The 16,820-nt window shown below is 41.2% G+C and overlaps 1 protein-coding gene across 2 annotated transcripts in view; it reads left to right on the plus strand.

The window, feature by feature from the left end:
- The window catches only part of CDH8 (cadherin 8), a 663,994-nt gene that overhangs the window by 386,521 nt on the left and 260,653 nt on the right, over positions 1 to 16,820 (plus strand). For both annotated transcript variants that reach the window (XM_077454372.1, XM_077454381.1), the window contains exon 5: positions 11,955 to 12,122. In XM_077454372.1, the coding sequence (XP_077310498.1) occupies positions 11,955 to 12,122 (168 nt within the window). The remainder of the gene's footprint in view (positions 1 to 11,954; positions 12,123 to 16,820) is intronic.

A 16,820-nucleotide genomic window follows, 5' to 3' on the forward strand; every position in this document is an offset into this window, starting at 1 on the left:
AAGTGTATTTTTTCCAAAAAAAAGTGTGCTTTTAAGACCGCTGCGGTGTGACAAAAAATATTACAATGACCGCCATTTTATTCTCCAGGGTGTTCAAAAAAATGTATAGAAGGATTCTGTTACCCAACCTTGTATGGTAATCTGACTTTGCTTAATAAAATCATTTGAATACAAAAAAAAAAAAATGTATAATGTTTGGGGTTCTAAGTAATTTTATAGCAAAACAAAAATGGTTTTAACTTGTAAACAATGAATCTCAAAAGAGGTCCTCAAGTGGTTAAACATAGTTACATTGGTCCAGCTTAGACCAATGTAGCTATATACAGTATGTACCATACCTTACCGATTCCCCTGGAAGCTGGAAATCCCTATGGTAGGCACCACTACTCCAATGATTTCCACTTACTTCCAGCTCCTGCACCAAGCAGCTGCACTCCAACTTACTGAAGACAGGAGATCAGCTGCTCAGTACGGACACCAATCAGAGAATGCTTTGTATTTTCTGCATGAATGCAAAACATTATCTGATTGGACAAGGTGGAGAGGTAGGGAAATTACATCATGCCTTCCACCTCATCCAGTCAGAGAATGCTTTCTATTCATTCAAAAAATGCAAAAGAATTCTCTGAGTATCTCCCATGCTGGCAAGCTAACCTCCTGTGTTCACAATGCATCAGGCTGGCCACTCTGTGTGGGACTCCGAAGCAAGTGGAGAGCACTAGAGTAGCGGTGTCTACTTTGTGTTGGTCTATCACTTAAAATCCCAATAAAATACATTTACATTTTTGGTTATAACATGACAAAATGTGGAAAATGTCAAGGGGTATGAATACTTTTTCAAGGCACTGTGTCATACACATAATCAAAAGAAGTCCGCAATTTGCTGCAAAATTTCACCTTTATTGATCCTTTATATAAAAGTCATCACAGATGGTACGGAATACAGTAAAAGTTAACGCGCTAATCACAGCGTGAAGCGCGTCAACTTTCCCTGTACCCCGTACTGTCTGTGATGACTTTCATATAAAGGATCAATAAAGGTGAAGTGTTGCAGCAAATTCTGGATTTCTTTGACTTGTGCATCTGCGGGCGAGCTGTACTAGCACCTTCACCTTGGTTATGCAGTGAATGGATGGCTGATGACTGGAGCGGCTTTCCCTCTCTTTGTGTCATATACATAGATACATTGATCCAAGCTAGACCAATGTTACTATGTATAATATAGTCATACATGGAATTCTTATTTAAAGCTTAATTCCAGCTTTAAATCGTTTTTTTTTTTTTGGCCACACTGGTCAAAACAAACTATTTCCTTTACTCATACATGTGTCCGCTGTTAACCACTTGACCTTCCAAATCGTGAAGTGTGAATGGGACCCAAGGTCCAAATGGACTCAATAAGGTGAATAAGGTTCAAATGGATTGTTACAAATTTATCATGTGTATGGTTAGCGCAATACCTTACGTATGCTTTCACCAAACAGAATAGAAGAATGGATGTTTAGATACTAACCTTCACTAGCAATTACAGTAATACAACTTTCCTCAGTACCCACGTGGGTAAACAAATTCAATTTAAAGTCAAACTTGAGCCAAAAGAAAAACAAAAGAAAGAAAAAGTAATAAAACAAGCTTTTGCTGCAATATGCAATATTAATGCAGAGACACCCCCCCCCCCCCATACTGTCTGCTGCTGGACCTCATCAGTCTGATGGACAGCATCATTCACCCCATTCTGAGCCCAGGTCATCCTGGACCAGCCCCCAGCCTGTGATTGAATAGTAGGAAAGATATGAGCTCATCACTCTGCTTTCTCTTCCTATCAGTATGCCTCTTGTCAGCTCATGGTCCAATTGGCTCATTGTGCTGCGTCTCTTATGCCGCGTACACACGGTCGGATTTTCCAATAGAAAATGTTCGATGGGAGCCTCTTGTCGGAAATTCTGACCGTGTGTAGGCTCCATTGAACTATTTCCATCGGAATTTCTGACATACAAAATTTGAGATCTGGATCTTAAATTTTCCAACAACAAAATCCGTTGTTGGAAATTCCGATCATGTGTACACAATTCCAACGCACAAAGTTCAATGCATGCTCAGAATCAAGCAGAAGAGCCGCACTGGCTATTGAACTTCAATTTTCTCGGCTCGTCGTACATCACTGCATTCTTGACGTTTGGAATTTCTGACCAGATTGTGTGACCGTGTGTATGCAAGACAAGTTTGAGCCAACATCCGTCAGAAAAAATCTCATGGATTTTGTTGTTGGAATGTCTGATTGTGTGTACGCAGCATTACACTTCAGCCCTGCTGTACAAGGACTGCAAGAGACCAATACCAGCTCAAATTTCGATACTTACACTGTTCGCATTTAAAAAATACATTTTATGATGTCTAAATAGTTACAAAGCTGCATTCATTTGTGTCTTTTTTTTTATATATCTGCATAGAGTTTGGCTTTAAATAATTTAAAATTTCAAACGAAGAAAATACATCTTGACATCAATCCGACAAAAGCTTTTCACACAACTAATGCAACAGAAGAAAGGCTTTGTGTAAAATGTATATTTGTCTTCTTACAAGTTAGAAACTCTTGCACTTAATGCTGTTATAACTTTAATATTTCAAGGTGTAAATGACAGTTTCTAAAGAAGTGTACTTAGATGCAGAAAATTCAGGTTAAACAATGTACCCAAAGTAAAGCACATACTGTACAGAAAGTAGTGGAATAATTTAACTCCATTATGAGGAGATACCTTAAAAAACTTTAATTCAAAAAAACATAATTAAGTACTAGACATGAGCAAATCCATTTGTGAGCAAATCTCATATTTTTCAAAGAATTGAAGGCTGTTTATTCTCTTGTATATGTGAATATGTGAATATACATATGCTGACTGGTCTACAATCTACACAATTCAATAATTAGGGCTATCAGGGTAGCAAAGCTGAAAGGAAATATAATCACCAGAAATGGGTGGATTGGAGGATCCCAGAGGTGTTTTGAGACCCATTAGTAGGTTTTGCTACCCCTATAAGCCCTTGTACACACGGTCGGACATTCCGACAACCAAATCCGTTGGATTTTGTCCGATGGATTTTGTCCGACGGATTTTGTCTGACGGAATTTGTCCGAAACTGTTGCATACACACAGTCGGACAAAGTTGTCAGAAAATCCGATCGTACTTAACGTGATGCCATTATTTTGTTAGGACGGGACTACATTCAGGATAGTAGCCAATAGCTTTGGTCTAGGAATTTGATCTGAGCATGCGTGGCACTTTGTCCGATCGGAATTCTCTACACATGATCGGACAAAGTCCGATCGGATCATGTTGTCAGAAAATTTTATGTCCTAGCTGGAAAACTTGGTCCGTCGGATACTCCGACGGAAACAGTCCGATGGAGCCCACACACTGTCGAATTATCCGACAACACGGTCCTATCGGACATTGTCCATCGGAATGTTTGACCGCGTGTACAAGGGCTTAGGGAATGCATGGAGGATGATTGCAGAGAAGCTCTGAAACATATCAGGAAGCACTACCAATAGAAGAGAGTGGTTTGAAGGAAGATACCAACTGAGCTCCGAAGAACATCAGGAGATACCAGCCCTGTAAGTGAGCTCCGAAGAACATCAGGAGATACCAGCCCTGTAAGTGAGCGCAGAAGAAGCAGATCCTGGCAGAGCACCAAAACACATTAGGAAGCACTATTCCTGGAAGTGAAGCAATTGAAGGAAGAGCCAAATGGAGCTATTCAACATATCAGGAAGTACTACCAATAGAAGATAGTGGATAGAAGGAGGATCCCAGTGGAGCTTTGAAGCACATCAGGAAGTACTACAAGTGGAAGGGAGTGGATAGGAGTATCCTAGTTGAGCTATGAAACATATCAGTAAGTACTAGCCCTAGAAGTGAGGAAGTACTACTGATGGAAGAGGGTGGCTAGAAAGAGAAGCTCGGCACAACTCAAAATCACAGAAGGAACTATTACGCATGGAAGGACCTGGATAGCAGGAGTATCCCAGTGAAACTCCAAAGCACATGAGGATATACCCCAGAGCTAGTTAATGCATAGGAGGCAAATCCTGGTTGAGTATCCAAATACATTAGGGATTACTATCCTTAGAAGTGAAGTGATAGTAGGAGGTAGGGATGAGCTTCGTGTTCGAGTCGAACGTACGTTCGACTCGAACATTGGCTGTTCGGCCGTTCGGCGAATTCCGAACGTTTTGGCCGTTCGCGTCAAAATTCGAGTGACGCGCGCGCGGACCACAATGCACTGCGTTGGCGCAGTGCATTGCTGCCCGATGATTGGCCAAGCATGCACTGTGACCCCGCATGCTTGGCCAATCGCAGCGCCGGCAGCGAGGAGAGCCATGATTGGCCACAGGCATCCTGCCTGTGGCCAATCATAGCTCAGGCTGTGTAGTGCACGCCCCACACTATATAAGGCCGCCTTTAAGGCGGCCTCCTGTAGTGTATTACTTTGCATCTGAAGCAGTGGGTGTTCTGTGTACCTTCAACACAGTACACACCAATCGTTTTTGGCTGATTTCCTATCTTGCTGCTGTGTAGTGGTTGTTGTCTGTGCCCTGACTGCAGTATACACCACTATATTCACCTCACCTATATAGCTAGTGATCTAGCTTTAACCACTTAACAACTGCCCATTGCCGATTAACGGCTTCAGGGCGGTTGTTTAACTCAGAGAGGCCGTTAATTAACGGCCTCCCAGAATTCTGCTCTCGCGTGCCCCGAGGTGTGCGCACTCGAGAGCATCCGTGACCGCCGGGTCCATAGGACCCGGCGCATCACGGTAAACGGCCGCTCATAGCGGCCGTTTACCACGTGATTGCTCCGTCAAATGACGGAGTGATCACTTGGAAACAAACCGGCGTCATGTTATGACGCCTGTTCCTCCCTCCCCTTTCTGTACCGATCGGTACAGCGGAGGGGAAAGAGATCGGTGTCAGCAGCGATGTGGGCTGCATCTGCAGTGCCCACATCGCTGCTCACCGAATTTAACCCCTCAATTCCCTGCCAATACTCTGCAATACCAGTGCATACTCTGCAGTACCCTGCCATTACTCTGCAGTACCCCGCCATTACTCTGCAGTACCCCGCCATTACTCTGCAGTGCAGTACCCCGCCATTACTCTGCAGTGCAGTACCCTGCCATTACTCTGCAGTGCAGTACCCTGCCATTACTCTGCAGTACCCCGCCATTACTCTGCAGTACCCCGCCATTACTCTGCAGTGCAGTACCCCGCCATTACTCTGCAGTGCAGTACCCTGCCATTACTCTGCAGTACCCCCCATTACTCTGCAGTAACCCCCATTACTCTGCAGTACCCCCCAATACTCTGCAGTACCCGCCATTACTCTGCAGTACCCCCAATACTCTGCAGTACCCTGCTATTACTCTGTAGTACCCCGCCAATACCCCGCCAATACTCTGTAATACCCTGCCATAAATTGCCATACCCAGCCATACTCAGAGATACCCAGCCATACTCGGCGATACCCTGAAATACCCAGCCATAGACGCCCCCCACCCCTCACCGCCCTCCAGTGCTTCTACCAACTCGCCAGTACGATCAAAGCCAGAATCTTTTTTTTATTTTTTATTTCAGGCTTCCCAGCCTAGAGGTGAGATGTGGGGTCATATTGACCCCCCAGATTTCACTGTAAAGAGGACCTGTCACCCCATATTCCTATTACAAGGGATGTTTACATTTCTTGTAATAGGAATAAAAGTGATCAAAAATATATTTTTGGGAAAAAAAATGTCAAACTAAAATAAATAAAGTAAAATGAACAATAAAAAAATAAAATAAAAATTAAAGCGCCCATGTCCCCATGTGCTCGCATGTGCCACACATGTGAGGTATCGCCGAGAATGTTAGAGCGAGAGCAATAATTCTAGTCCTAGACCTCCTCTGCAACTCAAAACATGTAACCAGTAAAAAAATATTTAAAGCGTCGCCTATGGGGATTTTTTAAGTAGCGACGTTTGGCGCCATTCCACGGGCATGTGCAATTTTGAAGAGTGACATGTTTGATATCTATTTACTCAGCATAACTTCATCTTTCACTTTATGCAAACATTGGGCTAACAAGTGGTTAATAAAAGGGCTTGCAGTCAGTAGTGTTAGGAGATAGTGCGTGCTGTCTGCGTGCTCTGTACCCAGTACATACCGCTATAATATAGGGCAGGCCCCTACTTTCAAACATCCAACTTACAAACATCTCCTACTTGCAAACGCAAGGAGACAGCAGCAAGTGAGATGAAAAAAGATGGACGACAAAACAAATTATACAGGGGTGATAACCCTTCCCTATGTTTTCCAAAAAGCTTAAAGATAGTTTTTTTGACTGGAGCTACACTTTAAAAATGTACCGGTTGAAAATGACAAACAGATTCAACTTAACACAACAAACCTACACAGTCCCTGTCTTGTTTGCACCGCCTGTATACTGCTGTTCTGAGTATATAGGGCCTGGGGGCCACACGCATTTCCTTTTTTTAATATGGGTACGGGGTTCCCCTTAATATGCGTACAAGACCCAAATAGGCTGGTAATGGGCAGGGAGGGCTACCCATGCCATGTTTCTCAATGATTTTCAACCATATTGCAGGAACCAGATATAACATTGAAACCGCAAGCAGTTTTAAATGGTGTTATTTCCGTTTAATGTCATTTTGTGCAGGGACTGTTCTAAACACGGGAAACACGTGGCACTTCACAGGCCTACTACAGACACCCCCCAGGCACGATATTTAAAGGAATATTTCACTTTTTTTTTTCACTTTAATCGTCATTAAAATCAGTGCTCCCGCCAAAACGGTAGTTTTTAAAACTTTTTTTTGCAGTGACCCATGTCCCCTGAGGCAGGAGGCAGGTCGCCAAACCCTTTTTAGGACACTATCTTGCATATTAGCCGTTAAAATGAGCACTTTCCAATTCGAACGTTCGAGTCCCATAGACTTCAATGGGGTTCTAACGTTCGTACCGAACGCGGGGGTCGTTCGCAAGTTCTGGTGCGAACCGAACCGGGGGGTGTTCGGCTCATCCCTAGTAGGAGGATGGCAGAGGAGCTAAAAAAACACATCAGGATGTACTACCACCAGAAGTGAGGAAGTATTTCCGATGGTAGTGGAATGAATTGAAGGAGGATCCCAGCAGAGCTCAAAAGTAAAGCAGGAAGTGTTACCAATAGAAAACCCTTTCCCAGTGGAACATCTGGATGTATAGGATGCATAGTAGGGGAAAATCCTGGTGGAGTGCCCAAACACAGTATTATATTTCCCTAGAAGTGATAGGAGCAGGATTGCAGATGGACTAAAATACACATCAGGAAGTACTGCCTCTGGAAGTGGATAGAAAGATGATCCTGACATAGCTCCAAAACAAATTAGAAACTACTACCCCTGCATGCAGGATCATAGGAGAAAGATCTTGCTGGAGCCCCAAACCCCAAAATGAGTGAAGAGAAGGATGACTATGATGTAGCTTCAAAATACACAAGGAAGGACTATCTGTAGAAGTGAGTAAATAGAAGACTGACTCTGGATGGAATTCTGAAACACTTCAGGAAGTACTACCCCAGAATTGAATGCATAAGAGTAGAATTCTGGTGTAGCACAAAACAGCAGAAGGTAGTACAACAGCAGAAGGTAGTATATAACAAAAAAAATCCAGAAGTACTACAACTGAAGGTATACAAAGAGAAGTAGGATACTGGTGCAACTCCAAAAAACACCCAGAATTGCTACCTTCCCACCCTACCAAAGTGAAAGGTACCTTGGCATTTATAAACCAAAACCATGTGTTTATGGCTGCTTCATATGGCATTAGTCACATAATGGCACCCCTTCTATTATGCATAATTGCTAAGTTCAACATGACAGCTGCCCATCCAGGGTTTTGTAAGTGTTTTTATCCAACTAATTGATATAGTGCACTGTAGAGATGCTCCCTTTTCCTTTTATAAGCATGTGTCAAATCTGCCTCTGTGCTAGAAATCTTTGACTCAGCGGATTCACCCAGTGTCACACATTATCTCACTCATCTCATCTTGTTTCTAAAACGACCGCACACCATATTCCCAATGCAATATACTGTTTATGGTGTCTTCATGTCTCTCTCGGGTTCTGTACTTGTATCATGTGTCACTTTTGATATAAAGGGTTCACTACCACAAATAAAATGAATCACATTTTGATTCAATCTTTTACTATCAGGAACAATGAAAAATACCTGGTATTCTCAGATATGGAGGAGCATTTGACCCCCTTTTCTCCCATGCAGCAGCCCTAGTTATTGGTGATTGGCCCAGCACTGTCAGATTGGGACGGGGACACATTAGCTGTGTAAGCTTTGACTAGAAGGACTAAGAGCATATATAGGACTTGTGTTCTTTCTCTGGGTGGTTATAGAGAAAAAACTGGGGAGCAAAGACAGGAGGAGCATGTGTTTATTGGGGGGGGGGAGATGAAAACCAGTTGTTTCAGAAATTACATGTGTATACACAATAAAGTGCAATAAAACAAATACTCAATGGTAAATAACACAGAGAAAATAACTCAAGTATCAAGGTTGAAAGGAAATGTTCCGAGACCACACTCAATAAAAAAGAGCAAGAAATCCCCTCTTGTGACCCCACTCTCCAGAGCCTGTAGACCCCTAAGGGTCAAAAATTGCTTAGTGGAGTAAGGATGGTAAATCCAAGGTCACAGGAAGTCCTACAAATAATTAGTGTACGAACCAGGGAAAACGATATATATTAAAGGATGGAGAAAGGCATATAGTGAAGTACTGCCGGCACTGACTGACTGCGCATTGACAAAAATGCCACTCACGAGACGACTTGAAAAACAGTCATCAGTGTATTCCGGGTTCGCCACCGCAGCATGCTTTCCATGCGCGTTCCACGGATATCGGAAGTAGCGTCGCTGGTACGTAAAATCGGAAATGCGTTGGCGCGTTTAGCCCCTCCTCCAGGGCATCATCAAGGACAAGCTGTTGTTTTGTCCTGCATGAGCAAAGTATAGGTTCACTTTAAGGAGTTGCAAAAACTTTACTGTTTTTGAACTTTATGAAGCACATTATGTGACTATGAAACCTTCATATTTAAAGACTATGTCACCCCAACATTTCATATTCCTGATATGTGTATGTCGTACTATTTACCTGTGTTAAAAAGTATCCTGTTCTCTATGTATGGCTTCCCATGGACTCATGCACACAGGGCATGTGATTTTTTTTATGAACGCCTTTTTCTCCTGCCAGCAAAAAAGCTGCTAAAAGAATGTGTTGCCCCAGCATTTCATATTCATGACATGTGTCTTTTGTGCCATGTAATTGTGTTAACATGTTCTTGTTCTCGCTGTATTGCTTCATTTGTGTGAAATACCCAATAATCCTGCCTGTCCCCCTACTGTATTTCAAACTGACTGCACTAGGCATGAAAGCACATGCTTCATAATGTGAACAGTTTTCTGGTTGTTCTGGGAGTTCTGCTTGCCTGCCCTCCAATGGCCAAGGCCAAGACTTGTGCTGACACCCCCCCCCCCCCCCCAACACACAAACAGCCATTCACTGGTAAGATCAGTGTTCTGCATTTTCTCCTCCCCCACCTCTCTAAGCCCCTTATGAAGCTAAGAACAGAGATCATGTGCACACTAATGCCACGTACACACGACCAGACTTTTAGATGGACTAGGTCCGACGGAATGAATCCGACGCATATTACGATCGTATATGGGCTCCAGCTGACTTTTTTTCCCCAAAAGTCTGACGGACCTAGAAATAAAACATGTTTCAAATCTTTTCGACGGACTCGGGTCTGCTCGAAAAATCCGTTCGTCTGTATACTAGTCTGATGGACGAAAACCGACTCTAGGGCAGCTATTGGCTACTGGCTATGAACTTCCTTATTCTAGCCCGGGCGTACGTCATCACGTTCGAATCCAACGGACTTTGGTGTGATTGTGTGTGGCCAAGTCTGTTCATTCGGAAAGTCCATTGGAAATTTGGCCTAAGGTCCGTCGGGAAGATCGTCGGAACTAATTCGTCGAAAAGTCCGGTCATGTGTACACGGCATTATAATAAAAAAGGTATTTATAATTATATACAGTAACTCACAAAACTGAGTGCACCCCTCACATTTACGTTGCCTAGAATATTCATCTATTCTGGCCATTGGATTGAATACATGAAAAGAGCATTTCATTTAAGCAAATTTAAGCAAATTTAGATGCGTTTAGATTCATTTACTCATGTCAGTCGTTTTTTTTTTTGCTCAATACCTGTAGCTCCTCTCCAGAATATGCTATTTTTTTTTTTCTATCAATAAACTCTCCTTTCTAATTTGCCAGAACAGAAAAAAAAAGCCAAACACCTGCATGCTTGAACCCTTTGTATGAAATACCTGGGCATTCTGTCATTCCTCCTGCTTTCCTATTTCACACTGACAATGCTAAGTATGAGAGCTCATCCATCTCAGCATGGTCAGTTATCTGGCTGTGCTGGGAGAATAGCCCACCTGTCCTCCAATGATCAGAGTTGTGTTGACAGACCCCCATGTGCTGCTGTTTCTCTACCCCCCCACCTCTCCAAGCCCCTGATGCAGATGAGTACAGCGATCATGTGATCACTACAAAAAAGAGAAAAGCAGCTATTAACTGTAAGGTATTTACTGGTATTAATGGTTTGAATATATATATATATATATATATATATATATATATATATATATATATATATATATAGTATAGAGAGAGAGAGAGAGAGAGAGAGGAAGAGATAGAGGTGGATGTATATATATATATATATATATATATATGTATATATATATATATATATATATATATATATGTATATATATATATATATATATATATATATGTATATATATATATATATATATATATATATATATATATATATATACTGTAGTTACAGTAGGTCACAAAAGTGAGTATACCCCTGATGGCCATTTTTAATGTATCCTTTCTTTGATATTGGGATTGGAGGTAATGGAGCGGGCCAGTGGTTTAATTCCCAAGGCAAACTAATTTCTATTTTTTAACAGATTTTTTTTTTTTTTTACAAACATCTAACACACTCTGTTTACAGTGACAGTGGGGGAAAATTTGATATTAATTAACTTTAATTGTGCAAGTATTTGCAGATCAGTTGCTTTTACAAGTTTTCTCTGCGTGTTTTTCTTAATGAGGGATGGATTTATAATATGTTGAATATATTTTCAGGCTGGATCATATAATTTATTTGTTTTGGAATTTGACTGGCTGCTTTTAAACTGTGCTTAAAGTACTACTAAACCCGGGACTCTGCATTCACTATATCTTGTCTCCGATAGTACACAGAACATGGAAATTAATTTGTTTTAGTAAATATAGACTGCTAAATACCTTTTCTGATCAGCAGTATATAGTCTAATCACTTCTATCAGTGTCCAGTCGAGCACTGGTTAAAGCTTGCAGGAGGAGATTTCATTCTCCTCTGACTGTCCCATGAGGCTCCATGACCCTCTGTCTGGACAGTGCTGATTGGCCCTGTGTTGATTAAATACACCCTCCCAAGAAAAAAAAACCTCTCTAGCAATTCAAATCAAACTGAGCATGTGCAGAGTGCCCCCTAGGGCTCTGTTCTATCAGCAGATGGATTGGTGACTGTAAAAGAAGGGGAAGATCTGAGAAGACAGGATCAGACAGCCTTCTTACACACTGTAGAGGATTAACATTTTAGGTTCCACAGTGAGTAAAATAAACAGGCTTTACTACATACACAGACTGATTTTACTGTTGTGGGTTTAGTAACACTTTAAAGGTTTGCTTTTGAAATTAGTATTGTGTTTTCTTATCTTCTTGGTTTGCCTAAAACGGAATAAACGGTTCCTAACAAATCTCCATCTTTTTCCAGCAATCATTAAAACAGCACTACCCAACATGGACCGAGAAGCCAGAGAGGAATATCTTGTGGTCATCCAAGCCAAGGACATGGGAGGTCACATGGGCGGCCTCTCGGGAACCACAACAGTTACTGTCACCCTCACCGATGTCAATGACAATCCCCCAAAGTTTGCAATGAGTAAGTAAATTAAGATTTGTGTAAGAACATTTATGCAGTAGTAATGCAGTGATCGCTGCCTAGTGTAACAAGTGGCCTAACTGCTTGTAGTCTCAGCAGCTGGAGGATGTGCAATGCAGTTGGGAGACACCCTATAAGAGGAAGTGACTAAACAAGAAATAAAAGTGTGTGTTACCCTAACATATTGTACCATGTACTTGTTTTAAAAAGCATCTGTTTCTCTTTGTAATTCTTCCTTTGTGAGAGAGATCCCGCCAGTCCCATGGCTTTCCTATTTAAAATTGACTGCATTAGGCATAGAAGCTCATCCATCTCAGTGTGGTCAGTTTTCTGGCTGTGCTGGGAGCACAACTTGCCTACCCTCCTATAGCCACACCTCTCTGCACAGGTCTTCACTGGGAAGATCAGTGTGTTCCTGTCTCTCTGCCTCCTGCTTACACCACTCCTCCCCTGCAGTCTCCACCCTCCACCTCTCTAAGCCCCGTATGCAGCTGAGAACAGAGGTTATGGGGTATTTATAATGTTTGTAATATATATACAGTATATAAACAAATGCTTTGCCTTGCATTTCTATTTTAAAGTAAATAGGTTGTTTTACGGGGTATACAGTAGGTTCCCAGATACTCTAATGGCAGTAATTGTGTTGTGGTGCTCTGCATCAAGGAAAAAACCTGCATTTCAGTTTTTTGGTCCGTTCTTGTGAAAGGTGAATAGGCTGCCCTAATGGCAATAAATTCAGCATCAAGTAAAGCCAACACATTGATGGGGAAAAAAACCTCTTGCTTCCTCAGGGCTTTAAAATCATGAACTGGGTTCCATGGTTTCATACTGATAGTTGGTAATAGGATGAGATTTGATGGTCTTTAGCAAGCTCTATTATATGTTTTCCATTGCATCGTATCTCATTTCTCATCACATCTACTGCTCCAGCCCTGAGGAAGGGAGATTTTTTTACGCAAAACGCGTTGGTTTTACTTGATGCTCTTAACCAATAACAATTTCTAATAGACCCTTGAGTGATTTGAACTTTTGTACTGGGTGCTCCTCAATACCCACCACAGAGTTTGTCAAGGGCTGAACATTCTTTTTATCACTATCGGAGAGGAAGCAGCACAGGACTGGAACAAGGTCCATCTACAATATACTCTCATTATGTATGAGGTTCCCAGATAATTTAATGGCAGTAACTGTGTGTTATGGTGCTCCGCATCAGAAGAAAATGCGGCATTTCTGTTTTTTGGTCCATTCCTGTGCATTAGTTGCCCTTTAAAGGTGAATGGGCTGCCCTAATTGTAATAAAGTCTGCATCAAGTAAAGCCAACGCGTTTAGGGGGAAAAGCCTCTTGCTTCCACAGGTCTGGAGCAGTAGATGAGATTATAATCATGAACAGGGTTCCATGATTTAATGCCGGTAGCTGGTAATGTGATAAGATTTGATGATCTTTATCAAGCCCTATTATATGTCTTCCACTGCATCTCATCTCAATTCTAATCACATCTACTGCTCCAGCCCTGAGGAAGGGTGAGTTTTTCCCACAAAACACGTTGGTCTTACTTGATGCTCTTAATCAATAAACATTTCAAATAGACCCTTGAGCGATTTGAATCTTTGTACTAGGTGCCCCTCCAATCCCACCACAGAGCTTGTCAAGTGCTGAGCATTCTTTTTGTCACTATCAGAGAGGTAGCAGCCCAGGAGCGGAACAACATCTACAATACACCCTCATTATGTATTAGTCTCTATGAAGAAGGAACCACACTACCGTGTATTCACCAGTACGAACCTCACCTCTATTGGGCCAGTGCCTTCATACTCACATATCAGACATTTAACACAATGCATGTACATCTGAATTGGAAAATATAAGGACCAACTTTGATTGTCTGATTAATGCAACAGGAGTTGTAACATGTCGTCAGGAACTCCCAGACAGGCAGGAACAGAGGCAGGTCCTAAGGCTGGTCGGTGTGGCCACTGGACTCTTCCAAGGATGAATTACATTTCTGATTACAAGAAAAAACATGACAGAAGTTTGATGATTAAAAGTAAAAAATGCAGTGTTTTGCAAATGTAATCTCAACAAAATAATGATATGAATTGTTGAGTTGTGACTGATTTCTCCAGTGCTCTATGGTGGCAGAACAGTCACACCCATAATCATGTGTCCTCATACAGTTTGAATTGTAGAGGAATTGAGAAACATGTCAGGCCAGGAGTGTTACTGAGTGCTGATTACTAAAGCTGGCCATAGATGGATCAAATCTAGGCTGATTCAGTAGGGACCAGCTGAGATTTGATCCATCTATAGGAAGGCTGGCTGAACTGAAGCCAATCCATCAATTGACTTCAGTACAACCAGCCTGTTGTATCTTTTTTCATGTGATCACTGCTAGTGGCTATAGCCACCATCATTGATTACTGCGAACACAATAGCACTGCGGGAAGGATTCCCCCATCAATACTGACTGTGTTGATGGGGGAATAAAGCTATATTCTTTCATTCCACCCATTGTGGAAGGAAAGAAATTATATAATCAAAGGATTGCTTAACAGCAATGGGATTAACTTGGTTGCCCATTGGGTTGAGTAGCAATATTCAGACACCTTGCACAATGGTTGAAATACAAACATTGACGTAAAACTATGAAAATGGAGGAAAATAAAATGATATTGGCATCCCCAAGCAGTCCAGTGATCATATAAATGAACACGGTCACATGACTCTGTAGTTTGTTGTTTGCATCTTATAACTTTGTATTTTTTTCACAACTTCTATCCATCAAGTCCTCTATGTCTCTCTACTAAACTCCCACAACCCTTTTTCAAAATCAAAAACAACCAAAGAATCTCACCACTAAGGTCTCTTATGCACAGATGGTTTAATTTAGTAAACAATTGGCTGGAAAAATTTTCATGCTTTACCTTTGCAGGAAAACAAAGAGGAAGTAAAACCCATGAGGGTTTACTTCCTCTTTAAAGACAGTGCTATCACGCCAACTGTGAAAAAAATATTCAGGAATCACAAAAAACAATAGTACTAGTGATCACATAATATATAAGACAATAGTGAGCTTATAAAACAAAATAATTGAAATGCATATAAGTTAAAATGGGTGTGCCTTTAAATCCAGAAATATACAAATTTGTGCTTTGGGCAGGCATCCCAGGGGGCTGTGCCGATAAACAATCAGCACAGACCCCCCCCCCCCCCCCCCCCCATCAGGAGAGCAGCCAATCGGCTCTCCTCTACTCTCGTCTGTCAGACGCGAGTGAGAAAAAAATGATCAACGGCTCTTAATGTTTACATCGTGATTGAACACGGTTGATCACATGGTAAAGAGCCTCAGTCAGAGGCTCTTTACCAAGATCGGCGTAGCGGTGTGTCAGACTGATACATCACACCACCAATCACCGTGATGCGTGTGAGAGTGGTCGTTCTGGAGGGCCATCATATGATGTCCACCCATAACAAGAGCCTTGCTACCCAGCCATCATTTGATGGCCAGGGGGCGGGAAGTGTTTAAATGTTGCTTGGGGGTAAGATAAGATGCAGGGTCTGTGCAAATAATCCCTTGTACAACTTATGTAATATTGTAATTTTCGGAGATACTGAATTTTGGGTTTATACTAGGCGTAAGCCATAATCATGAAAATTAAAAAAAAAAAGAAGAAATACTTAAAATATATCACTCTGGGTTTAACACTTCTATATAAGTTTCACTTTTCTAATTGAATTACTGAAATAAAGTAACTTTTTGATGATAATCTGATTTTTTGACAGGCACCTGTATATACTGTAATTTTTTATTTTATTTTTGTTATTCAATTTGAGAAAACTGTAAGTGCACGACATCATTTTCCTTTAACTACATTAATTTATTGGGAACACAATTTAGCCACTCCAATATTATAGATGAGCAGATCTAGAGTTCTGTGGTCATATTACGTCTTTGATATTTCCACTTCAGATCCATTTTAAATATGCATTATCTTGGAAAACAAAGAATACAGTCATTTTAAATGTTACTTTGGGGTAAGATAACAGCTGCAGGGTCTGTGCAAATAATCCCTTGTACAACAAATATTAACATACTCAAGAAGGAAATCATTACCATATCTGAAGCGTTCAGGCCTTTTACCAACTAATTCAAAGAGGTGGATTTCTTTTTTTTATACTGAATAACAAAAAACGCTAGATATCAAAAATCATTTTCAACTCTTGGTTCAAGGTGAATTTGGTATGTTTGGAAGAGTGTTTGAGGTCGATCAGTTGTATTCCTTTTCTAAGTCTTATTTGCTGATAATTCAAAGAGTTTTGTTTCACTGCATCAGATGCTACATTTTCTGCCTATAAAAATGTTAAAACTCACTGTACGTGAGTACTGGGCATCCATACCGGGTCACACCTAAAGGTCCTCTTTTATTCTGAAAAATAGTATATGATGAAACACTAGGGAGATTTCCTCCCTGCCACTTGCTGTCAATTAAGTTTGGCTAAAAAAGACTACACATAAAAAAAAATATATATATCATGTATGTACAGAATTCTCCATGTGTTTATGTTGCATATGTTCTCTTCTTCCACATGCCGAATAATTTTGCACGCCCCACTTTTCATTTTTTTATTAGTTAAAAAAGTTTCAAAAATCCAATAGATTTCGTTCCACTTCACAATTGTGTCCCACTTGTTGGTGATT

The sequence above is a fragment of the Lithobates pipiens genome, unplaced genomic scaffold (genome assembly GCF_037356315.1).
Source record: "Lithobates pipiens isolate NorthernLeopardFrog02 unplaced genomic scaffold, aLitPip1_a1.2 Scaffold_10, whole genome shotgun sequence".
Lineage (NCBI taxonomy): Eukaryota > Metazoa > Chordata > Amphibia > Anura > Ranidae > Lithobates > Lithobates pipiens.